The sequence below is a fragment of the Micrasema longulum genome, unplaced genomic scaffold (genome assembly GCF_059751315.1).
Source record: "Micrasema longulum isolate JH-2025_06_02 unplaced genomic scaffold, ASM5975131v1 h1tg002687l, whole genome shotgun sequence".
NCBI lineage: Eukaryota > Metazoa > Arthropoda > Insecta > Trichoptera > Brachycentridae > Micrasema > Micrasema longulum.
In genome coordinates, this window is record NW_028279820.1 from 20,169 (window position 1) to 47,047 (window position 26,879).

Sequence of the window (26,879 nt, forward strand, 5' to 3'; positions counted from 1 at the left end):
ACCGAGCCCTGACACTGTCACCATGTGGTCCACCCGCCTGGCTTGTACTAACCCCGCTCGCCTCTCTCCTCAGGTCCGGCCGGAACCGGGAAGACCGAGTCGGTGAAGGCCCTCGGAAACCAGCTGGGGCGATTCGTCCTCGTCTTCAACTGCGACGAGACCTTCGACTTCCAAGCCATGGGGAGAATCTTCGTCGGCCTCTGTCAGGTGAGATAGTGCTTTCAATCTTCAGTAGACAATCGTCAGGCTCGTGGTGCAATGGTCAACGCATTCGCCTGCCAAGCAAGAGGTCTCGGGTTCGATTCCCGACGTGGTTGCTATGAAATATTTATTCAAAAAGGTTAACATATTACAACAGAGATGAAGAACATTTAAGAGAAGGTAATATAGAATTCTAGGCATCTACAGGGCTTATGACCTGTCAATTGCTGGTTTAAGTGGCCACACACTGTGTAACATTCACCATTCTGCCCATATTTGAACATCCATATTCCTTCAATTCTTTCATCTATTGATGTTTGTGAAGTTAAAGAGCTGAAACCTTTATTTATGCGGGTGAGATTCATCTAATTGAATTATTTCACCTACATACTAGACTAGGCAACGCCTGAAAATGTTATTTTTTCAATTTCTATACTTCTTCATGGCCCAGGTGGATTTGTCAACAATATTTTGAGTTTGTCCAAATTTTTGTAGACAAGGACTGGAATGTTACACAGTGTGTAAAGTGGCCACTTAAACCAGCCATTGACAGGTCATAAGCCCTGTAGATGCCTGGACTTCTATATTACCTTCTCTTAAATGTTCTTCATCTCTGTTGTAATATGTTAATATAAACAGCTCCCTAGGGAGTCCAGTTATTGTCTACAAAAATTTGGACAAACTCAAAATATTATTCAAAAAGGTGTTTTCACACCAGGGGGGATATTCCCAACGCACTCGCGGCCGTGAAAACACTTTTATCTCTTGTATTTTGTTTGTAAATACACAAAATAAAAGCGTCTTCTTCGAATCGCTGAACATTCCATAGTCCCTGGACTGTTACCTGAAGCATAAGACTGATCATCGTATCTTCGTTTAATAAAAAAAACATCTAGATACACCGCGATTGGTGTATCAATGCAGTGCCCTATGCACCATTAGGTGCGAAAAGGATTTCCCAGATGTTGCTTTAATTTTACAATTATAACGATGTATGCGATTGTCCGCAGGTGGGGGCGTGGGGATGCTTCGACGAGTTTAACCGGCTCGAGGAGCGCATGCTGTCGGCCGTCTCGCAGCAGGTGCAGACCATCCAGGAGGCCCTGAAGCTGCATCAGGAAGGCGACTCCAACTCCCGTAAGCTCTCTCGCCTCGCTGACAAACTCCTCGAGCGATCTCTCAATCTGTCTTCATCGGAGAGACGTAGAACTGAGATGGACCTTAGATGCATTTTCAAAATACTTAATGCTTTAAGCGATGTCCCACCATCATATCACGTGATATATCGCAATACATTTATCATATATCACGTGATATATTATATCGCGATGTATTTAAGAATACATCACGTTTTATAGATCGATATATTTTATCGTATATCAAGATATATTTTATAATATATCACGTGATGTATTGCGTTATATTTTATCATATATCACGTGATATCGCGCGATATATTTTATAATATATCACGTGATGTATCGCGTTATATTTTATCATATATCACGTGATATCGCGCGATATATTTTATAATATATCACGTTATATTTTATAATATATCACGTGATATATCGCGGTATATTTTATAATATATCACGTGATATATCGCGTATATTTTATCATATATCACGTGATATCGCGCGATATATTTTATAATTTATCACGATATATTTGATCACATTATAACATTTTATCGGAATGAATTTCTTACTCAGATACGAAATGACAGCCGGTTTAGGGCAAAAAAATGTCTTTTTCGAAATTTTAAAGCTCTGGTTGAGGGCCAAAAGTAGTATCGAATTTATTTTTTTGATATTTTTTGCATTCAGGATAATCCAAAGAGCAACTTTCTAGACCCCTTTTCATTTCAAAATTCGGAAAAAAAAAATCGTCCCACCCTAATGTCCATGTACTTGTAATTTTCCCAATCTGAACAGTTCGGGTAGACGGAAGAAATTGCCTCAAGGAAATATAATATTCCCGCCCTTAAATGTATTTAGTTATTTATTGAGTAAATAGACACGAGTTGCATCCTTGCAATTTTGTACAGAAGTTACAGTTTCATTACTTGTCCGAGCTGACGTTGCGTCGGGTTACATGTTGCGGGCCAAAGCGGTGTTCGGCCCTGCCATCTTTACGGCTTGATGCTGATGACCTCCACAATGCATGTAAACCTTCACACGTTCATAATGAATTACCGAGATAGTAATGACGATGTTCGCCAGCTTCGATCGTGGTGGAGCTGGTGGGCAAGCAGGTGCGGGTGTCGCGCGACATGGCCATCTTCATCACGATGAACCCGGGCTACGCGGGCCGCTCCAACCTGCCCGACAACCTCAAGAAGCTGTTCCGCTCGCTGGCCATGACCTCCCCCGACCGCCAGCTCATCGCCGAGGTCATGCTCTTCTCGCAGGGCTTCCGCACCGCCGAGAAGCTCGCCTGCAAGATCGTGCCCTTCTTCAAGTGAGTGGCTCTGTTTCCATGTCATGCCGGTGAGATTCATCCAGTTAGATGATTCGACAATGTCTCGAGTGTGTCCAAATGTTTGCAGACCGGCTGGAGTAATTCAGATCTAAATTTGTTGCAACAGACGGAAAACATTTTCGATTCGATCGGCATTTACAGACCTGTCGTTGGCTGGTTTAAATGGCTGCTTTACCTACTGTGTAACGTTCGCCATTCTGCCCATATTTGAACATCTATATCCCTTCAATTCATTCGTCAGTTAAAGTTTGTGAAGTTAAAGAGCTGAAACCTTTATTTATGCGAGTGAGATTCATGTAATTGAATTATTTCCAGCCAATGACAGGTCATAACCCCCGTAGACGCCTAGACTACTATATTACCTTCTCCAAATGTTCTTCATCTCTGTTGTAATATGGTAATATTAACAGCTCCCCGGGGAGTAAATTAATTGGAATTCCAATCCTTGTCTATAAAAATTTGAACATACTCAAAATATTGTTGATAAATCCACCTGGTCCATGAAGAAGTATAGAAAATTAAAAAATAACATTTCTAGGCGTTGCCTAGTCTAGGATGTAGGTGAAATAATTCAATTAGAAGAATCTCACCCGCATAAATAAAGGCTTCAGCTCTTTAACTTCACAAACATCAACAGATGGAAGAATTGTGGGAATATAGATGTTCAAATATGGGCAGAATGGTGAATGTTGCACAGTGTGTAAAGTCGCCACTTAAACCAGCCAATGACAGGTCACAAGCCTTGACTTCCATATTACTTTCTCTAAAATGTTCTTCGTCTCTGTTGTAATATGTTAAAATAAAAATAAACAAATCACTCCTCAGACGTTACTACAAAGTCATGTCCTCACTTTTGCTGACAACCGTCACTCTGATCACGCTATGTTTTAAGGACTATAATTGTGGGGAAGTCCATCGAATGATGGATATTGAGAATCGTCCTCTGATCGAACTGACCGTCCTCTTTCAAAGCTGCTTTGAAATATATTAAAATGCACTACTTTTAACTACAGTAAAACCTTGTTTCAAAATGACAAAAGACCCATTTTTCTTCATACAAATATTCCCCCCAATTGACATGTTTTACAATTTTCATCACCGTGGTTTTACGTTTAAAAATTTTCGGAATTCATTTGATGCGTCAAAAGAGCCAAAATTACGTCATAATAACGCGGCGCCGCGGTCCGCGCGCCGCCGCGTGCGCCACGCGAATGGCGAATAAAAACATGTAAACAACTAAAAAAGGATAAATTATTGTCTTAACCTAAATTCAAAGCAGGTGTAGTGCAATTGACCTTTTTTTTTGTTTACTACGTTACCTTCTCTAAAATGTTCATGTCTGTTGTAATATGTTAATATCATCATCGTTCCCTTTCCGCACCTATTGGTGCATAGGGCACTGCATTGGTACACTAATCGCAGCGTATCTTGATCATTTTTGTTACATGAAGGTATAGTGATCAGTCTTACGCTTCAGTTACCCGTCTAGGGACTATTATTATTATTATTATGGATAACTTATATACCTCCATTTTCGTAATAAAATACCTCAAGGGCGCTTTACATAGTGATTCTATTGTTAAATTAATTTAATTGAAGCTTTTAAATTTGTTAATTGATTTAGAGAACAAGTGGGTTTTAAGTTTTTTCCGAAACATCACTTCCATGCCGTACGGCCTGCGACCGCAAATGCGCGTTCACTAAATTTAGTGCGCTGTTTGCGTAGAGGTATAGTAACTTTTCCTCTCGCCGTAGACGTAGCTGATCTAAGCGTGAGACGCCTGTCAGCTAGTTCATCTGGAACGCATAGTTCCCTTAGATATTCCGGAGCAGAGTTGCGCAGTGACTCATACATGAGCCGACAGAGTTTGTATTCGACCCTCTGTGAAAAACGTAGCCAGTGTAGTTCCCAAAGTAGTGGAGTGATATGACTGAACTTAGAGATTCCGAAAATAAGTCTCGCTGCGGCATTCAATACAGATTGTAGGCGAGTCATTTTGTTCATTGGTAGACCATTACAATAATCGACTCTAGACACTACAAACGCATTTATTAATTGACGGACGGCATCGACCGGCAAATTTTTGCGTATGCATTTAATTTGTCTCAGCTGGTAGAAGCATGAACTTATCGTTCTACTAATTTGAGCGTCAAGAGAAAGGTCAGAATTGAGTAAAACTCCCAGTAGTTTAACGGTGGGTAAAGCGGTACTCCCTACATTGGGTAAGGCCGTATCCTGGATCAAATTCTGTCGTCTGGCTGAAGCCACCCACAGCTGTTCAGTTTTTGATGGGTTTAATGTTAGTCTGTTTTCAGCCATCCAGTTTCCTATTTTCTTGATGCATCCATCAATTAAATTGACAAGCACACTTCTCTCGCCTGGTTTGCAATAAAAATAAATCTGCGTATCGTCTGCATGAAATATTCAAGTGTCAAAACACCCTTTTAAATAATGTTTCATATCACCCATGTTGGGAATCGAACCCGAGACCTCTTGCATGGTAGGCAAATGCGCTGACCATTACACCACGAGGCCGACAAAAATATGTTAATATAACGGAGTTGAAACCAGTCCTTGTCTGCAAAAATTTGGACAAACTTAAAATATCGTTTTACTCGTTTGTAATTTTATAACGGGGTTATAAGTGAGGCGAGATTGTACTGAACGATCGACGTGTTGAATTGCGTTCCTATTTGCAGGTTATGTGACGAACAACTGTCCAACCAATCGCACTACGATTTCGGACTTCGAGCGCTCAAGTCTGTCCTGGTGTCGGCGGGCAACGTGAAGAGGGACCGCATCATGAAAATCAAGGTTAGTTATCCGTACATTTGGGCACTGCACACTGCACTGTGGCCGGTGTTTGTGTGAAAGAGATTCAGCCGATTATTGACAGTGACAGTGGGGATGCACGCACGCACGCACGCACGTAAGATGATAAATTATTGTAACGAAATTCATCATCATCTTTATTCCCTTTCCGCACCTAATGGTCCATAGGGCACTGCATCGGTACACCAATCGCAGCGTGTCTTGATCACTTTTGTTACACGAAGGTAAGATGATCAGTCTTACGCTTCAGGTATAACAACCATGTCGGGAATTGAACCCGAGACCTCTTGCATGGTATGCGAATGCGTTGACCACTACATCACGAGGCCGTCAATGAAATTATAACACAGTATGTCTCCATGTCTTTGGAATATTCCGTCTTTTGCTTGTGGTAACACGATGTTGCATCACCGTGCGCAAAGGAATTATTTACCACAGTCTTGTAAGAGAGAATATTGTCGGTCAAAACAACTATTTATCTTTATGGGTTTTAATGTGTATTTATGAATATTTATTTATTTATTTATTTTATTTATTTACGGACAAAGTCCATTATAAACATTACAATTAAAAGAAATTTTTACAAAGGAATAAAAAAATATAAGGAACAGAAATAAGCAGCAAAGACAGATGATAGATTTTTTAGATTAAGTAAAAAGCATAGGCTAACTATACAGATTCTTTAGCTGATTTGTAAAGAAAGACATCCTTACACCATAATAATCAAGATCTTGATGATCGTTCACCCGCCTGATCATTCTGGGCAAAGGCGACTGTGCACCATAATTGGTCCTGTAGTGACCGAGGAAAAGCATTTCATTATTTCTTAGTCTACGGGTGGGAACGTTAAAAAGAATCTTTTGCAAAATTTCAGGGGTATCAATGAGACAGTTCATAATTTTATACATGCAGATTATATCTGCAATGCATCTGCGTTTTTCAAGACTTGATATGCTTAAAAACCTCTCCATATCAGAATATGAATAGTCTCCTCTTTCCAATCCCATCTTCCATGCAATTTTTCTTATAAAACGATGTTGAACTGATTCAAGGCGCTTGATATGAACAGCATAATGAGGGGACCAGATTACAGATGCATATTCAAGAATAGGGCGAACTAAAGAGCAATAAAGTGTTTTAAGGGTAAGCATACTTTGGAAAATTGGACCAGGCAGTCGTGTAATTTGAAAATCGGTGTTTCAGGAGACCATGGTGACGCGCGGCGAGCCCGCGCCCGACGAGGCGTCCATCGCCGAGTCGCTGCCCGAGCAGGACATCCTCATCCAGTCGGTGTGCGAGACTATGGTGCCCAAGCTGGTGGCCGAGGACATCCCGCTGCTCTTCTCCCTGCTCAGCGACGTGTTCCCCAGCGTCGGCTACACGCGCGCCGAGATGACCGGTGCGGACCGATGCGCTTCAAACGAATTCCTTCGGAGAAGGGAATATGAAAGTCTAGGCATTTACAGGGCCTATGACTTGTCATTTTCCGGTTCAAATGGCCACTTTACACACAATTTAACATTCACCATTTTGTCTATGTTTGAACATCCGCATTTCTTCAATTCCTCCATCATTTTCTTTTCTAAAATGCTCTGAATGCTCTGCTCTGAATGATGAAAGAACGGCTAAAAAGATTTATGATGCGAATGTGTCTGGTTGTAGAAGTCGAGGAAGGCCGAGAAAGACATGGCATGATCAAGTACAACAAATTCTTGAAAGTGGTCATGTGAAAAGTCGGAATAATCGACGTGCGTGCATGAGAAGATGTATGAATGTGAAGGAAGCAAAGGAAGTGTGCCAGGACAGAGTGGTGTGGCGTTCTATCCTCTCTGCCTACCCCTCTGGGGAAATGGCGTGATGGTTAGTTAGTTAGTTAGTTAGTTAGTTAGTCTCCATCCCTGTTGTAATTTGTTAATCTCAATGACTCCCCAGGCGATGAAATCCAGTCTTTTGTCTACAAACATTTGGACAAACTCAAAATATTGTCAATTTGTTAGCTCTCAGGCTGAGAAATGGGAGACTCTCAGGGGTGGCTCGTAAATCGTGATGGATATTTGCAGAACTTTTGTCTCCCGGTCAACGATACATTACCGAAGGAGCCCGGATGTGTCTGGATGTGAATCGGAAAATATGTTTAAAATGTCATTTCCTTATGCACCACTGGGTGTTGATAAGGAAATGACAATAATATACTCTTATTTGTAATACAATATTTTGAGTATGTCCAAATGTTTGTAGACAGGCTGAATTTCCTCCCTAGGGAGCTATTTAGATCCAAATTTGAAAAGGATGTCAAATCTCACCCACATATTAAAGGTTTCACTTCACAAAAGTCAACAGATGGAAGAGTTGAGGAAATGTGAATGTTTAAACACAGACAGAATGATGAATGTTTCACAGTGTGTAAGGCGGCCACTTAAAACAGCCAGTGACAGGTCATAAGCCCTGCAATTGCCCTGGCTTCCATATTCCCTTCTCAAAAAGGTTTTCCCTCTCTGTTGCAACAAATTTATATCTGAATAATTTCTGTTTTTCTAACAGAATTTTTTTTTTGTTTGAATTTATTGCAATATTTTTTAATTTTCTGCCAGGTTTGAAGAATGAAATCCGAAAAGTGTGCGCCGAGGAGTTCCTGGTCTGCGGAGAAGGAGACGAGCAGGGCGGAGCCTGGATGGAGAAGGTAACATAAGGAAGTTTTTATTCCCAGTCCGATTATGACAACTTGACCACCAACCATGATAACTTTACTAATCGTCCATTTATGATAACTTTACTACCAGTCCACTTACGATAACTTTCCCACCAGTCCACTAACAATAACTTTAATACCAGTCCACTTAGGATAATTTTACTACCAGTTCACTTACGATAACTTCTCTACCAGTCCATTTATGATAACTTTAATACCAGTCCACTTAGGATAACTTTACTACCAGTCCACTTATGATAACTTTACTAACAGTCCACTTAGGATAACTTAAATACCAGTCCACTTAGGATAACTTTACTACCAGTCCACTTATAATAACTTTACTACAAGTCCACTTAGGATAACTTTACTACCAGTCCAATTGGGATAACTTTACTACTAGTCCACTTACGATAACTTCACTACCAGTCCACTTACGATAACTTAGATACCAGCCCAATTAGGATAACTTTACTACCAGTCCATTTATGATGCATTTCTACCGTTGATTTCCACACCAATGGTGCATAGGGCACTGCATTGGTACTATGAAATATTCTAGCTGTAAAATCACCTTTTTTAAATAAATATTTCACATCAACCATGTCGGGAATCGAACCCTAGGCCTCTTCCATAGCAGGCAACGCGCTGACCTCTACACCAACGAGGCTGACAAACGTTTTTTTTTTACTCGACAGTATTTCATAGACCCTTGTAAATTAAAAAATGTTTTTCAAAAAAAGTGGTTTTTCCCTATTATGAACTGTATTCATCTCCACACGTAAGTCCGCTCCCGGTCCACCTGTGATAATTGGCTAGCCACCCGTGTTTCGCATTGTTAAGAGTGTTGTTGTTTCCCCGTGCTTACTAATCCCGTCTTCGGATCCAAGGACGTGATCAGAGACTCCACCTGGGTCGAGAAGGTATGTTAACGACGAATCATTACTTTTGTTCGAGTGTATTCAAATCTTTGTATGCATGATTCAATATATATTTTCCAGCCCGATACAAATAATATATTAAGACGGTCGTTCGGAAAGTATTACCCGTTTGGGAATGTAAAAAAATCTAGTATACTTTATGATCAAAAATAAATGTGAATTTGGCAAAAAAACGCAAAATTTTAGTCTATATAAATATATAAAAATGAATGTATGTATGTTTGTCCTTCATAGACTCGATAACTACTGGACCAATTTACATGCGATTTTTCTAATCTAATCTAATTTACGTGAATTAGATTTGTAAATAATAATATCTTCAATATGTTCATCACAAAAAAGTTAGGAGCCAATATGTGTTTTTCATCAAACTTCCAGAGTTGCATTTGAATAAATGTACATTTTTGAAAATCGCATTCTTACACAAAATGCACCACTGTTGGTACGAAGCGCAGAGTGTGACATTTGAAAAAAAATAATATTTGAAAATTCATTATTTTATGTTTTAGAATTCAACCATGGGTACCTATTTAAATTCAATATTTGAATATTGATAATATTTAGTATGGATAGTACTATTTAGATGTGGATTTAACACCACGATAATGCGCCATCTCATACAGCGTCGGGTGTTTCGGAGTTTTTGGGCAAAAATTCGACTAATGTACCAGCCGAGCACCGCATTCTCCAGACCAGGCCCCGTCTGACGTTTTTCTTTTTCCGAGACTAAAATTGCCATTAGGAGGAACGCGCTTCGAGACGATCGGCGCCATAAAGCGCCCTTGAGGTATTATATTACGAAAATGGCGCTGTATAAGTTATCCATAATTATTATTATTATTATTATTATAAACAAGGTTTATATATAAAAAGGTGGATTTTTCTGCAATTAAATTTCTTTAAATTTATCTAAACTGTTAGGATCAGGAGGGATATACTTATGTGGACCAATCGGGAACTTCTCAGCATTTGCTCATGTGGAGAGGATACCACTTAAAACTCTTCAAGAGAAGAGAAGCCGGCCTGTTGGTAGCAGTCAACGGGCCTGCCGTTCCACTAGAGGAGCGTTCGGCATTTTGTTCCCTATTTTGGTTTATTTTACCAATTGCCTGCACTATATTGACCATGTATGATGCTACCTCTCGTGTGAGTTCTTTATTACCCATCACCGATGGGATGTTGCGTAGATCCTCACCCAGGCTTCTGCATCGCGCCTCCAGCTGTTGCCTTTGAAAGCTGAAAAGGGGGCAATGCATCAACAGGTGAGTGATATCTTGAGGAGTTTCATCGTCGCATGGGCAGCTGTCTATCTCGGAGCCATGAGTTAAACAAGGGTTTAGGAGTGGTATAAACCTTTCCAAGATGGCTGTGAAGACGTTGAAAATGTCGAACGGCCCGGACGCCCCAGCGCATCAATAACCGATGAAAACGTGGAAAAAGTAAATGAAACGGTTATGAACGATCGCCGAATCACGATCAAAAGTGATTGGACAGTTGGAGTAAGCTTTGGCATCAATGTGTCGTCGCAAATGGCTAGTATTTTGAAGGGGATAACAAAGAAGTTGATTAAAAATTTCAATTTTGTGTTTTTTTGCCAAATTTCCATTTTTCTTTGATCACAAGGTACATTTGCACAATCAAGGAGTGGAAGAAGTAAGCTCCGAACTAATGTTTGCTTACCATTGATCGGCAAGAAATTCTGCAATCTTTAAAGTGATTGTGCCACCCTAAATGCTCATGTAATGCGTAATACAATTGTCAAGAGCGCTTCTCGTGTCTCTCAGGTGTTGCAGCTGTACCAGATCTGCAAGCTGAACCACGGGCTGATGATGGTCGGCCCCTCGGGGTCCGGCAAGACCACGGCCTGGCGGGTGCTGCTCAAGGCCCTCGAGAGGTAAGCCGATCTCTCGTCATTCTCGGAGACGAGTCAGTCCGCTGAATCGATTTTGACTGAAAATCACTAAAAAGGGCGCTACCTATGTGAATTTAGTTTGTTACAAAAGTCCCAACTCCATGGGGCTAAAAGTCTTGTGTTGAATCGGGACGATTAATTAGTTGACACAGACATACGAATATATCAATATGTTTATTTTTTGGGTGATACCGTGTGTGTTGGATTTGTTCCGACGTTTCAGCTACCATTGCAGGAGCCATCTTCAGGGTAAACTGAGTGTTTTGTAGAAAAAAGTATTACCGAGTATTACGTAAAAAAATTGTACCGTGTCGCAGTCGGCAGTAGGCACATTTCTATTCGTTTTTGTAGTATGTAGTGCTGGGAACCATGTTGAGTTTAATAAAATTTTCAGTTTGAAGGCGAAAAAATGTCCAGTGTCTATAAAGTGTTCCGCTTTTGCGGATTTGTCAGGGTGCCCAAGTTTACACGCACTTTTTTGTGTTTGTCAATTTTAAGAAATATCTCTGAAGTAGTATTTTGGAATCTCTTTAATCAGATAGATTATTGACTCGGCTTTCTTGGCAATAGATGTGACGTGAACTTTTGAACCCATTTTGAATCCATTGATATGATTATGCCGAGATCTTTTTGATGCTTTACGGGTTTGAGTTGGACACCACCCAAAGGATAAGTGTACACCCCTTGTTCAGCGAGATCAGCCAGTTTTTAGTCCATTCATTGATGTCCGAATCCTGGAGTAGTTGTCCCGAGTATCGAAGGGTGTTCGCAAACAGTTTGGTGTTTGATGAAGAGGATCGGGCCAAGGACTGAACCTTGGGGAACACCACTAAGCACGCTGTGTTCTGCAGATGAGGTATTGTTTAAGATAGAGGCACATCAGCTGATTGACACCTGCCTGCTCCTAATCCAATATTTATTTTCTTCAATATATTACAACTGTCGGTTATACGGTTTGTCAGGTACGAAGGCGTGGAGGGCGTGGCTCACGTGATCGACCCTAAGGCCATGTCCAAGGAGGCCCTGTACGGAGTGCTCGACCCCAACACCAGGGAGTGGACCGACGGCCTCTTCACTCACATCCTCAGGCGAGTTGACCTCCTTACTCTTAATTACAATAATCCAGCACGCGCATCAAACTTACTCTGTGGACGTTGCTTAGCACGCGACCGCCGATTTAAATTCAATTATGCCGTGTTGTGTCGTTTGTAAGTGTCAAAATACTGCTGGGATTAAAAGAGAATATGGTGGAATCACATTTCACAAGTAAGTAGCAAGTTCACAAATAATATCATTTAAGAATTCGATTATTTTACCGTCTGTCAGATTGATGAATAAAACAAGGTGGACTTTTTTTTTTAGTATTGCCAGGGCAGTCGAAATTTTTTACCCGGCTTTCTATTAATAAGCCTTTGGTATAATATTAAACGGTATTAATTTACTTAATTACCCAATAATTATTTATATCAACATATTACAACAGAGATGAAGAACATTTTAGAAAAGGTAATAAAAAAATCTAGGCATCTACAGGGTTCATGACCTGTCATTGGCTGGTTTAAGTGGCCGAGAATCAATCCATTATATTTCTCTGTCAAGAGTTTGAATATCCCATTAGTAATGCCCGCTCTGACCCCTGCAGGAAGATAATTGATAACGTCCGCGGCGAGATCAACAAGCGCCAGTGGATCATCTTCGACGGCGACGTGGACCCGGAGTGGGTGGAGAACCTCAACTCGGTGCTGGACGACAACAAGCTGCTCACGCTGCCCAACGGGGAGCGCCTCAGCCTGCCGCCCAACGTGCGCGTCATGTTCGAGGTAATTTAAAAATACGTTCTGCGTCTTTTTTCCGCATCTGCTTTTGAGTGGAGCATGTGGACATCACCAGACGCCTCCAGGAAATTTCTTCATGCCTTAGTTCCACGCTGATAAAGCTGAAAGTTTGTCACCGGTGGTCTTTGGACGATGTGACGAAGAGACAACTTAGTTTAAGGCTCTTCTGAGGCATCCAAGCCAGGTCCACCATCTCGTTATAGGAGGCTGCTGTGTCCTTTCTCGGACTTCAGGGTTCGTTTTGGAACCACCTCAAGTTGAGGTATTGTAGGATTCGAACCTCGGACATCTGATCATTGAATCCGCAATGCTAGCCTCACGACCACAACTCAATTTTGTACGTAACATCCATTGGCTTTCAAAATTTTGCAAATAAGGTGCTGTTGAAATAAATATTTTAGCCATTAAATTTTTTTGGACGATTATTATTGATTTACAAATTTACAAATGAGATGGAGATCTTTTGAGAAAAAGGAATATGGAAGTCTAGGCATTTACAGGGCTTATGCCCAGATTATGAAGGTTTCAGCTCTTTAACTTCACTAAAGTCACCAGGTGGAAGAATTTAAGGAATATAGATGTTCAAATATAGGCAGAATGGTGAATGCAACACAGTGTATAAAGTGGCCACTTGAACCAGCCAACGACAGGTCATAAGCCCTGTAGATGCCTAGACTTCTATATTTCCTTCTCTAAAATTTTTTTCATCTGTGTTGTAATAGTGGTTTGACTTTGTGCGGGATGAAGTTATAAGAGAACGGACGCAGCAAACTCCGGTGACACTGTCATCAAGCGGAGGCGATAAGAGCCTTAACCAGGTTCTTGACGTCCTGGACGTCCATTGCCGACTGTTCGTCGCCTCAAGAGGATGCACAGGAGCTGGCAGCCGACAGAGATGTCTGGAGAATCTTCGTGGATACCATATGCTCCAACTAGGGAGCGGACATGGAATGATGATGACTGTTGTAATATGTATATTTTTTTAATGATTATTATCGAAGGGATAATTTAACCTAGAATTTAAGACAAACTCCGTAAAAGTTATGTGATTTTAAATGCTCGTATTTCAGGTTCAAGATCTGAAGTACGCCACCCTGGCCACCGTGTCCCGCTGCGGGATGGTCTGGTTCTCCCAAGACGTCCTGACCACGGAAATGATCTTCGAAAACTATCTCATGAGGTACGTCATAACTACGCGTTAAAAAATATCACACCATAAAAATTCCCAAAATGTTTGGCCTCGACAATGAGGAACTTAAGCCCTACTGGAGCACCAAATAGTGCAGCAAAGTTTCTTGAAAAACAATAAAATAGTGTAAATAATGTGCTCTTTCCTCGGTAGATTGAAGAACATTCCCCTGGAGGACGGAGAAGAAGACTCACTCAGCTTCATGACGATTCCGGGCAAGGCCGCCACGCAGTCCGGAGAGCCGGCCACGCCCGACGAGATCATATCTCCCGCTCTGCAGGTGACCACATTACGTTGCCCTCCTCTGCTCGACAACGGTCGCTCTTAGTAATGGCAACGCGCACCCCTAGGGAGGAAATCCAGCCTGTCTACAAACATTTGGACATACTCGAAACATTGTTGATTAAACTGACCGACGTGAGAAGCAGTTTTTCCGCGGTGTTTTCTGGCCCTAGTAGGTGCATTGGTTCAGCCGGATGAATCTCACCCGCATGATAAAGGTTTCAGCTTTTTTACTTCACAAAAGTCAACAGACTGGTGGATGTTACGCAGTGTCATTGGCGTGCGGTCCATATAGGCACATAAGCAGTGCCTACCCTAGTAAAATTTCATTAAAACAAAAATAAAAAATAATATAAAATATGCAAGTAACTATTTGTAAAATTTGAAAAATACGCCAGATAAAATTCAGTCAAGTACTGTGTCGTATTGATCGGAGCGCCGCCATCGGCCAGGTTCGGCTAAGGCACACAAACTACAAATGCTTATTTTCTTCATACTGCAGCTGCTGTTTACGTGAACAAAACGTGTTAAAGTGTAAACTTTCAAACAACTGGTTCAAAAACCGTTTGGATGCTTTTTTGAAGAAATAAGAACTTGGACACAAAAGCAGCACTCGAGATATAGGCGCATCAGCAAAAGCTGCCTGCCTACATACATTTGGACATACTCAAAACATTGTTATCAAATATTTAAATTTAGTAAATGGGGTCTAGAATTTCAACCGTCCATACGCTCAGTAGCTGCAAGACTTGTTGTTATCTAACTTCTAATTTTATAAATTTGCTTTTTATTTCGTTTTTAAAATACAACTTCATTGTCAAATAAAAAAAATTAAAAATAAAAATGTAAATAGGGGCTAGATTTCTTATTGTCCATGCGCTCTGTAGCTGCAAGACGTGCTGTTATCTAGCTCCCATATATCATAATTGGAGACGAAGAACTAGAATCCCAACCGTCCATGCGCTCTGTAGCTGCAAGACGTGTTGGGATATTTATTTATTGTGCAGCGCCCTTGAGGTGATTTTTCACAAAAATGGCGCTATATAAATTATCCAAACATTATTATTATTATTGTTGATATTTTTAAGATTTATCCTATTCTGCCCCACTTCGCCCGCTAATGTCGCTCGTCGGTTTCTCCGTTCCAGACCCAGCGATCGGTTGCCGCCCTGCTGTCCCCGCTGTTTTCCGCCGGGGGGCTCGTGGTCCGCTGCGCGGAGAAGGCGGCCAGCCTGGAGCACGTCATGGACTTCACGCGCCACCGCGCCCTCGGCTCGCTCTTCTCCATGCTCAACCAGGGCGTGAGGTAAGTCGTCCTACATTTCAATTTTATTTATCTATTATCATATTAATTTTAAGCGAGCAGCTTAAAGCTGATATGCTTAAATCTATTTTAACGAATGTTAGCTGTTAGCCAGTTCATTTTTGAACCCATCGAGACTACACATTGAGATCAGCTCCTGTGGCAGCTTATTCCAACCATCGACAATCCTATCGCTCGGGAAATGCTTCCGTGGATTCAGATTGAATATCGTTTCCTCCAGCCTGAGACTGTGGCCTCGAAGACGAGCGTCTCGTTTAAGCTCGAACATGGGATCCAAATTTGGGCAGCTACAGTGACTGTCGAGTATCTCGTATATCTCTATCAGGCCACCCCTTTCTCGCCTTTCCTGCAGCATTGTGATACCGAGAGTTTCCGGTCTCTCCACATATGGAAGTCGTTTCAGGCTCGGCGACAACTTTGTATCTCCTCTTTGGAGTTATTGATGCCAAAATAAAGTATACATAAAAACCTACCTACCTAAATAATAGCGTAATTCAAAACCATCTCTAAATCTTGCAAAAACAGATTTCAATTATACTACTGGACACCGCACACTTAGCATTCTCCATTGAGCTGGTAAAGCATAATTACAAATCTCACAATTCTGTGTTAGCAGGCTTCTACAATCATGGGTTGTCGATCGAGCTCCATCAAATAATACCTTTTATTTCATCTTTTTTGCCCAGCCTCAATTGCTTTCGCCTTGTTCCAGGAATGTCCTGGGCTATAACCGCCAGCACCCGGACTTCCCAATCAGTCCCGAGCAGCTGGACGCCTACATTCCCAAGGTCCTCGTGTACTCCCTCCTCTGGTCGTTCTCCGGAGACTCCAAACTCAAGGTGAGCCGTACGAGATTTAGTGATGAAACTTGCAGATGCAATCCAGACGATGAAACTCCTTTACATGTGTTATGTGAATGTGATGCTGTGTATCTTTTAAAAAAAAACACATCTTCGGTCAAACCTGACGATGTGAGAGCACTCACCTCTTAATTTATAGCCCATTACTCTAAAGACTTGGAGAAGGAGAAGCAATAGATATGAGTTTAGGTAAAGGCTTTGTCAGTTCCTCATTCCTTCAGGGCTTGGTCTGCCCAAACCCTTTTATTGAAATGATCATCGAGGGTCATACCGTTTTCCATGACAATTTTGTTTATTTCTAGGGTCGCTGCGAGATGGGAGACTTCATCCGCTCCGTGAGCACCGTGCCGCTTCCGCCGGCTAATGCCAACCAGCCCATTATTGATTTCGAGGTAAGTCGAGGCTTTTTCGGGTGTACCAAAAGGCTCGAATTTGGGACCACTTCTATTTTATTTTTAAAATGTTCTTATGATACGCTCTTCTTTCTGAATAAGAAAATCGAGTAAATAAATCTCCGCCTCGTTGTGTAGTGGGTGGCGCGTTCGCCTACCACTCTCGAGGTCCAGGGCTCTATTATTGATTTTTAATTTTGTCTAACCTTTCCCTCATTAAGCATCTAAAAATTACACATAATCCGAACTGGGGGACCAAACGACCCCAGCGCCTACTTGTATATGGCGTCAGGAAAATAAAACATTGGATGTGTTCATGACCGTGCAATAATTTATTAATGTTTTTGCGTACATATGCTTTACTCATTCGTGTATTGTATTCATTTTTGTTAGTTTTGCCGAAATTGACCAAATCGGTCTATGGGGGATTCGAATCCCCCCTTTCAGTCCGGCTAGGTGTAATTCAATATTCCATTGTTCCTAAACTGGAACCTGAAGCATAGAACTGATCATCTTGCCTTCATGTATCAGATGATCGGACTACGCTGCATTTGGTTTACCGACCCATTGTCCCGTGCGCTCGGTGCAAAAAGGGGATTATGACGATGCTTTTTTCCTTCGAACATTTTGATGAGGTGGTTTCGCTCCGCAATGACGATAGTGATGATTTCCAGGTGTCCATCACGGGCGAGTGGGCGCCCTGGTCGGCGAAGGTGCCGCAGATCGAAGTGGAGACGCACAAGGTCGCCGCGCCCGACGTCGTCGTGCCCACGCTCGACACCGTCCGGCACGAGGCGCTCCTCTACACGTGGCTCGCCGAACACAAGCCGCTCGGTGAGAGGCGACAGTATTTACGGACACTGTACATTTATACCTCCGTGGTGTAGTGGTCAAGACGCTTGTCGTAAGGTTCCGCTGATTTTTCTCAAGCCTGGGTGTTCTGTGTTGTAATTCACCACTGTAATTGGGCCTCCTGGCCTGTTGTGGTGCAAAAAAAAAATTAAAATTAAAATATTACAGTATAAGAACAGTTAAAATTATTAAAAAATAAGATCTGGACTATTTGTTTAGTCAACAATGATTGAGTTTGTCCAAATGCTGGATTTCCTCCCTAGGGAGTTATTCATTTGTAAATTTATTTCAACAGAGAGGGAAAACATTTTTGCGAAGCGAATATGTAAGTCTAGGCATTCACAGGGCGTATGACCTGTCATTGGCTGGTTTTAAGTGGCCACCTTACACACTGTAACATTCACAATCCTGCCCATGTTTGAACATCCACATTTCCTCGACTCTCCCATCTGTCGACTTTTGTGAAGCAAAAGAGCCGAAGGGCAGGCGCTCGACAGAATCAGTCTCGCGGAGTGTAAACTTTTTGCGTTTCGGTAGTTTTAAAACGTGTTAGAATTTGTATTGTGATTAAGTTAAGCTAGGGTTTCCTAGGACAGCGGTGCCCGTATCTTAACGGCCGTAGTGAACGGTGATGCGGTGGACAGCCGTCGTAGTGGTGACTAGAGAGTGGTATTATTTTTTAACGGTGTTATCAACACCATTTTTATAGGAAACCACTCTCTAGTCACCGTTACGACGGCTGTCAACCGCATTAATGTTCACTACGGCCGTTAAAATACGGGCACCGCTGTCCTAGGAAACCCGAGCTTTATACCTTTACTAACAAAAGATAATTTTATCAATATAGATAATTAACAAAATGTTCAGACAGTGATAAACTTCAAACCACTCTATCAGACATGTTTCTACACTCCCCCGGTAATATTTCCCCTCGCACTCACCCCTCGCCTCTGCCCGCAGTGCTGTGCGGCCCGCCCGGCTCTGGCAAGACGATGACGCTGTTCTCGGCGCTGCGCGCCCTGCCGGACATGGAGGTGGTCGGCCTGAACTTCTCCTCGGCCACCACTCCGGAGCTGCTGCTGAAGACCTTCGACCACTACTGCGAGTACCGCAAGACGCCCAACGGCGTCGTCCTGGCGCCAGTACAGGTAGCCTTTTCACGACACATTCTTACTAAAATAAGCCATTATTTCATGCATCATTTTTAAAATGAAATTTTTTTTAAATGTGTTTTATATTCAAAAATGCGACATGTTTGACCTTGACAATTGTGACGTTAAGATTTGTGACGATGTTCTATTTGAATTTAAACAATCACAAACAAAGTTCAAAATTTAACCAAATTGTGGCGTATTAGGAGCGTGGCCAACGCAATGAACCGTTTTTGCGGGAATTTCGAAATTATGAATTTAAGTATAAAAATATTCAAAAATTCCCAAATTACTCAAAAGGATGCCCTACAAAAAAAAAAGCAAAAGATCAAAAGCACTAGGACTTACATCATTGGAAGAAGTCTGGTTCGTGGATTTGAGTTATCTTTAATTATTTTGCCACTGAACCCTAATACGACGAACGCAATTACCCACCTTGTACTGGGGTTCGGAACTACTCTCGGGATCAAATAGTGTGGTCAAGAAGGAGGAGCACTTGACGTGGTTTCTTGATTATTATGAATTATTGATCGCAAAAATAGCTTATTCGCGATCGCGGTGAGAATATGAAAGGAAAAGGTAGGAATTGCAACATCTTAACCAGGGTCCAGTAGGTAGCAAATAAATTTAAACGCCTCAACCTAGTAAATGTGCTACACACATATAGTAACTATAGTGTAACTAGAGGGGACTTGATAGAAACTTACAAGATACTCAATAATTACTGTGACTGCCCCCTGCATGAGATTGAAGCATCTCAGAATATCAAAGGCAAAGGTAGGGATTGCAACACCTTAACCAGGGTGAAGTAGGTAGCAAATTAATTTGAACGTCTCAACCTAGTAAATGTGCTATACACACATATAGTAACAGTGGCGTAACTCGAGGGGACTTGATAGAAACTCTTAAGATACTCGATGATTACATCTCAGAATATCAAAGGCAAAGGTAGTAATTGCAACATCTTAACCAGGGTCCAGTAGGTAGCAAATAAATTTGAACGCCTCAACCTAGTAAATGTGCTACACACACATATGGCAACTGTAGTGTAACCAGAGGGGACTTAATATAAACTTATAAGATACTCAATAATTACTATGACTGCCCCCTGGATGAGATTGTAGCATCTCAGAATATCAAAGGCAAAGGTAGGAATTGCAACACCTTAACCAGGGTCCAGTAGGTAGCAAATAAATTTGAACGTCTCAACCTAGTAAATGTGCTATACACACACATATAGTAACTGTAGTGTAACTAGAAGGGACTTGATAGAAACTTACAAGATACTCAATAATTACTGTGACTGCCCCCTGCATGAGATTGAAGCATCTCAGAATATCAAAGGCAAAGGTAGTAATTGCAACACCTTAACCAGGGTCCAGTAGGTAGCAAATAAATTTGAACGTCTCAACCTAGTAAATGTGCTATACACACATATAGTAACTGTGGCGTAACTAGAGGGGACTTGATAGAAACTCTTAAGATACTCGATAATTACTATGTGTCAATTAACCCCAACACAAATTTACGGGGTCATAACTGGAAGCTCTATCGTCCTCAATCCCAAGGTAAACTTCCTCTCCAGCAGGGTAGTTTCAGACTGGGATAAATTGCCGAGCCTAGTTGTCCATTCATTCCATTTCGGTCGGCCGGTTCAAAGACCGTTTGGATGCTGTTTCGAAGGTAGACGAACTCGGACAGAAAGCAGTACACGAGATATTGGCGCATCAGCAGAGGCTGCCTGCCCATGACCGATAATAGTAATAATGATTTGGTGTGCTCCTCAGCTCGGCAAGTGGCTGGTGCTCTTCTGCGACGAGATCAACTTGCCCGACATGGACCAGTACGGCACGCAGCGGGTCATCTCGTTCCTGCGCCAGCTCCTCGAGCACAAGGGCTTCTACAGAGCGTCTGGTGATTACCGTAATCTGTTATCTTAATTTTTTAATTTATTTCAACAGAGAGGGAAAAATTTTTGAGAAGGGAATATGGAAGTCTAGGCATTTACAGGGCTTATGACCATCGTCATTAGCTGGTTTTTATTTTTTATTTTTTTTTATTCACACTCTTTATCAAAATACAATTCCATATTCACTTTGCCCAGCTAACGAGGGTACACACCCCGTTCCAAGCTAGGCAATTACATTTTAATATATTATTATAGTTAACAAATTAATATAGAGCACAGACTAACAAAATATAAACTTATTCGGATACACATTTTGATTCATATACATACAGACACACACATATATACACACATATATATATAAATATACACATATATACACATGTACATACACACACACGTACATACACCCATGCGCATACACATACATACATTCATAAAAACATAGACAATTTATTTATGCCAAACTTCATGGTTGTCATCTATAAATATATATTTTTTTAATTATTCCTCATTTTTTATATTTAATTTTTGACATCCAGTAAGGTTCTCCAATCCGTGGCATGCGTCAACTTTTCTGACTCCCTACGACCAATGTCACGAAAGAGCGAGGTCAACACCTTCCGCAACTTGACAACACTCCCGTCTTTCCACAATTCTGGCAAAAGGTTATGGACCTACGTAATAGTGTTGTCTCGATGCCAGGACAGTGTTGACCCCTTCACTTAGTATCAGATCCCTATTAGAGTATCTTGTATTATGGTTGTGGTTGACGCTCGGGTAAATGTCTCTCTTTATGTGTGTAACCACATGGTTTATGTGGCCACTTTACACACTGTGTAACAATCACCATTCTGCCCATGTTTAAACATCCACATTTCCTCAACTCTTCCATCTGTTGACTTTTGTGAAGTAAAAAGAGCTGAAACCTTTATCACCTGGGTGAGATTCATCCGGCTGAACCAAATCACCTACTAGGCAACGCCTGAAAACAATTTTTCAATTTTTATACTTCTTCTTTTACCAGGTAGTAATTCAACAATGTTTGATTATGTCCAAATGCTTGCAGACTGGCCGGATTTCCTCCCTAGGGAGTTGTTCATATTTAAATTTATTTCAACAGAGAGGGAAAAATGTTTGAGAAGGGAATATGAAAGTCTAGGCATTTACAGGGCTTATGACATGTCAATGGCTGGTTTAAGCGGCCACTTTACACACTGTGTAACATTCACATTCAAAGTCAACAGATGGAAGAGTTGAGGAAATGTGGATGTTCAAACATGGGCAGAATGGTGAATGTTACACAGTGTGTAAAGTGGCCACTTAAACCAGCCAATGACAGGTCATAAGCCCTGTAAATGCCTAGACTTCCATATTCCCTTCTCAAAATTTTTTCCCTCTCTGTTGAAATAAAATTAAATATGAACAACTCCCTAGGGAGGAAATCCAGCCAGTCTGCAAGCATTTGGACATAATCAAACATTGTTGTTATCTTAATTCTTAGAAGACTAGTAAATAATCCATTACAACAGAGATGAAGAACATTTAAGAGAAGGTAATATAGAAGTCTAGGCATCTACAGGGCTTATGACCTGTCAATGGCTGGTTTAAGTGGCCACTTTACACACTATGTAACATTCACCATTCTGCCCATATTTGAACATCTATATTCCTTCAGCTCTTTAACTTCACAAACATCAACAGATGAAAGAATTGAAGGAATATAGATGTTCAAATATGGGCAGAATGGTGAATGTTACATAGTGTGTAAAGTGGCCACTTAAACCAGCCAATGACAGGTCATAAGCCCTGTAGATGCCTAGACTTCTTTATTACCTTCTCTTAAATGTTCTTCATCTTTGTTGTAGTATGTTAATATAAACAGCTCCCCGGGGAGCTGAATCCAGTCCTTGTCTACAAAAATTTGGACAAACTCAAAATATTGTTAGTAAATAATCTTCGCGCGATAATCAATGTTTATATACATAGTTGGATAATTTATATACCGCCATTTTTGTGAAAATCACTTCAAGGGCGCTGTACAATTAATAAATATCCCAGTACGATTTGCAGCTACAGAGCGCATGGACGGTTGGGATTATAGTTCATCGTTTTCAATTAAGATCAATCAAAAATTAGAACAGATAAGAGCTAGATTACAGGACGTCTTGCAGCTACAGAGCGCATAGACAGTTAGAAATTTAGCCCCATTTACACATTTCAAAAGTTGACAAATAAATTTAGTTTATTACTGATACTAAAAAAAAATAATAACATGAATAATAAAAAGGAGTAAGATTACAACACGTCTTGCAGCTACTGAGCGCATAGACGATTGGAATTCTAGACCCCATTTACAAAATTTAGGTATTTTAAAGTTGATATATGAAAGCTAGATAAGTAATCATCGTGCAGCTACAGAGCGCATGGACGAGTGGAATTCTAGCTAAGTTAAAATGATATCAATAAATTTACAAAAAATAGAGCATAGTAGTAAGTTTGTCAAGTGTTCATACCAAGAAGTAAGCAATTAAAAAATAAATAAATAAAGCACTGTTTCAACTCCCTGGTCAGCTTAGTCAGTCTCAGATCAGCATTTGATTCGGGCAGAGGAATGACGACAGATGAACGACTGACAATTCACACCTTGTTAAAACTTGACACTGACTACCTCAATGGATCAGGAATATTTGTATGGAATATTGGATTATTATCCTTAATCGTTTAGAATCCGCAAAGCTTTTGGTGATTTCTCGATGGATGTTCGTTGCAGATCATTCCTGGGTGTGTTTGGAGAGGATCCAGTTCGTGGGGGCCTGCAATCCACCCACAGACCCTGGCAGGAAGCCGCTGAGCCACCGGCTTCTGCGCCACGTCCCCGTCATCTACGTGGACTATCCTGGAGAGACCTCGCTCAAGCAGGTAATGTATCTTTAGTCCTAATTTACATGGCCAAAATCCTATCACTCAAACTGTATTTGGCCGATTCCCCAATATGGGTTTCAGATGTGGAGATTGATTTTCCTCAAATTCCTTACCTAAATGCGGTGGTTTGACTTTCGAATGAAGTTATAAGAGAACGGGAGTGCGGTTAGGAGTAGCAGGCGCCACATTCAACAGTGTAAAGGCTGTCCGGAGATCGGATATTTACTCAGTTAAAACCAAATGTCGCCTGTACAATAAATAAATATCGCAGCACGTCTTGCAGCTACAGAGCGCATGGACGGTTCGGATTCTAGTTCTGATATATTATTACAATTATGATATATAGGAGCTAGATTACAGCACGTCTTGCAGCTACAAAGCGCATGGACAATAAGAAATCTAGCCCCTATTTACATTTTTTATTTGACGATGAAGTTTAGAGTTTTTGTGATATTTAAAAAAATTAAATAATAAAAGAATTTATAAAAATAGAAGTTAGATTACAACAAGTCTTGCAGCTACTGAGCGCATGGACGGTTGGAATTCTACACCCCATTCACTAAATTTAAATATTTGATAGTTGATAACAATTACTTATTGACGCTAGATTACTAATCGTCTTGCAGCTACAAAGTGCATGGACGAGTGAAAGAAATTCTAGCAACTGAAAATTATCAATAAATTCATAAAATAAACACTGAGCATTATAATATATTGGAGCTAGATTACAACACGTCTTGCAGCTACAGAGCACATGTACTTGTATGCGGGTACAAATTAATGAAATTTTTTTGTAGATTACCTATAAAATAAATCACCGCTCGCCACTGGGTCTTCACGGGCATTTCTTCATACGAATGTGTTCTGTTGCAGATCTACGGCACGTTCACGCGCGCGATGCTGCGCATGATGCCGTCGCTGCGCGCGCACGCGGAGCCGCTCACGAGCGCCACGGTGCGGCTGTACCTCGCCTCGCAGGAGCGCTTCACGCAGGACATGCAGCCGCACTACGTGTACAGCCCGCGCGAGATGACGCGCTGGGTGCGCGGGATCTGCGAGGCCATACGGTCAGTCCCCGAGTCTGGTTATTCTCGCCCGGAGACGAGGGGTCCGCGCTGTTGTTGGGTCTCGCCCCCCGAGGCCAGGGCCCGTATTGCAAGGCGACGTTGACAAGTTACATAGTTATTTTCAATGTGAAAGTTCACTTGTTAATAGACCATCAAACTAAGCCCAAAAAAATATTTGTTAATAGACTATCAAACTAAGTCCAAAAAAATAATCATTCGTTAATAGACCATCAAACTAAGCTCAAAAAAATATTTTTAATGCGCTATCAAACTAAGCCGTTTTATTATTATTATTTTTTAATAATAGACTATTAAACTTAAGCTAGGGTTTCCTAGGAAAGCGGTGCCCGTATTTTAACGGCCGTAGTGAACGGTGATGCGGTAGACAGCCGTCGTAACGTCGACTAGAGAGTGGTTTCCTAGGGAAACGGTGTTAAATGGTGTTGATAACACCATTTTTCTAGGAAACCACACTCTGGTCACCGTTACGACGGCTATCCACCGCATCACCGTTCACTACGGCCGTTAAAATACGGGCACCGCTGTCCTAGGAAACCCTAGCTTAAGCCCAAGGAAAATATTTGTCAATAGACTATCAAACTAAGCCCAAAAAAAATATTTCCTAATGGGCTATCAAACTAAGCCATTTTTATTATTTAAACTATCAAACTAAGCCCAAAAAAGTATTTCTTAATAGACCATCAAACTTAGCCAAAAAAAAGAAGCATTTGTCAATAGACCATCAAACTAAGTAAAAAAAAAATCATTTTTTAATCGGCCATCAAACTAAGCCAAAAAAAATAAAAAATTGTCAATCATCAAACTAAGTATAAAATATATATATATATATATGTTAATAGACCATCAAACTAAGCCAAAAAAAGTGTTTGATAATGGGTTATCAAACTAAGCCATTTTTTAAATTATTTGTCAATAGACCATCAAACTAAGCCAAAAAAATACATATTGGTCAACACCAGAACCCCATTTTGAACTGCTGGTTTTACCATGCCAAACTTCACCTAAATGAATATCTCCCTCGGTGAGGCGAGCGATCTCCTTCATCTACCTCGTTAACTTTCAATTTCCAACTGATTCGACCGTTCACCGCAGGCCGCTGGACAGCCTGCCCGTGGAGGGGCTCGTGCGCCTGTGGGCGCACGAGGCCCTGCGCCTCTTCCAGGACCGGCTGGTCGACGACGCGGAGCGGAGGTGGACCAGCGAGAACATCGACGCCGTCGCTCTGCAGTACTTCCCCGGTAAAGATACTCGATACGAAATTATTGCATCTGTAGATTTTAAAAACATTTTGCCACCGTACCTTTACGAAGACGAATCAATGGTAGAAAAAATATATGTCATCATCATTCACGGTGCATAGGGCACTGCGTTGGTACACCAATCGCAGCGTATCTTGATCATTTTTGTCGCACGAAGGTAAGATGATCAGTCTCGCACTTCAGGTTCCACCAGTCCAGGGACTATGAAATATCACTACAATATTTTGAGTTTGTCTGAATTTTCGTAGACAAGGACTGGATTCAACTCCCTGGGGAAGCTGAATGAAAATAACTATAGTCCTTAAAATGTGGCTTGATTAAATGACAGCTGTCAAACTAATGTCGTTAGTGATGGGAAATTACTGATCACTGATCGATCAAATCGATTTTATCAGTTTTTTCATGCAATCATGACACGCGGTTTCCGAAAATTGATTTAAAAACGCAAAAACAAGATTATTATAGTGTGTTTAAGACCATTATTCACAAAAAAAATACGACATTTATACTTTTTCCATGAACAACATCAAATTATTTATTTTTTCATTCGATCAATTTGTCCCATCTCTTGACGTTTTTGCAAAATGATGTAACCTTGTAAGAACGTCGTTAATAATTAAGTTTATTTTAGTTTTAAAGCTGATTTTATATATTTATGCTGATTTATATGTCAAGCATTGTATTAAAAAAATAAATGAACACGCCAGATACGAATGATTTTTCGTGTGTCAATATAAATAACTCCTTAGACGA

The 26,879-nt window shown here is 41.0% G+C and overlaps 1 protein-coding gene across 1 annotated transcript in view; it reads left to right on the plus strand.

Moving 5' to 3' along the window:
• LOC148271744 (dynein heavy chain, cytoplasmic-like) overlaps window positions 1-26,188 on the plus strand; it is a gene marked incomplete at both ends in the record, with an annotated part of 45,683 nt that extends 19,495 nt beyond the window's left edge. Inside the window, 20 exons of the mRNA XM_088240993.1 lie at window positions 74-207; window positions 1,212-1,338; window positions 2,427-2,664; window positions 5,386-5,500; window positions 6,722-6,917; window positions 8,110-8,198; window positions 10,933-11,042; window positions 12,023-12,148; window positions 12,703-12,880; window positions 13,966-14,075; window positions 14,238-14,364; window positions 15,515-15,672; window positions 16,403-16,529; window positions 16,853-16,942; window positions 17,617-17,776; window positions 18,755-18,942; window positions 20,733-20,859; window positions 23,628-23,776; window positions 24,653-24,846; window positions 25,960-26,188. Of these exons, the coding sequence (XP_088097119.1) occupies window positions 74-207; window positions 1,212-1,338; window positions 2,427-2,664; window positions 5,386-5,500; window positions 6,722-6,917; window positions 8,110-8,198; window positions 10,933-11,042; window positions 12,023-12,148; window positions 12,703-12,880; window positions 13,966-14,075; window positions 14,238-14,364; window positions 15,515-15,672; window positions 16,403-16,529; window positions 16,853-16,942; window positions 17,617-17,776; window positions 18,755-18,942; window positions 20,733-20,859; window positions 23,628-23,776; window positions 24,653-24,846; window positions 25,960-26,188 (2,972 nt within the window). The remainder of the gene's footprint in view (window positions 1-73; window positions 208-1,211; window positions 1,339-2,426; window positions 2,665-5,385; window positions 5,501-6,721; window positions 6,918-8,109; window positions 8,199-10,932; window positions 11,043-12,022; window positions 12,149-12,702; window positions 12,881-13,965; window positions 14,076-14,237; window positions 14,365-15,514; window positions 15,673-16,402; window positions 16,530-16,852; window positions 16,943-17,616; window positions 17,777-18,754; window positions 18,943-20,732; window positions 20,860-23,627; window positions 23,777-24,652; window positions 24,847-25,959) is intronic.
• Between the last annotated feature and the right edge of the window lie 691 nt (window positions 26,189-26,879).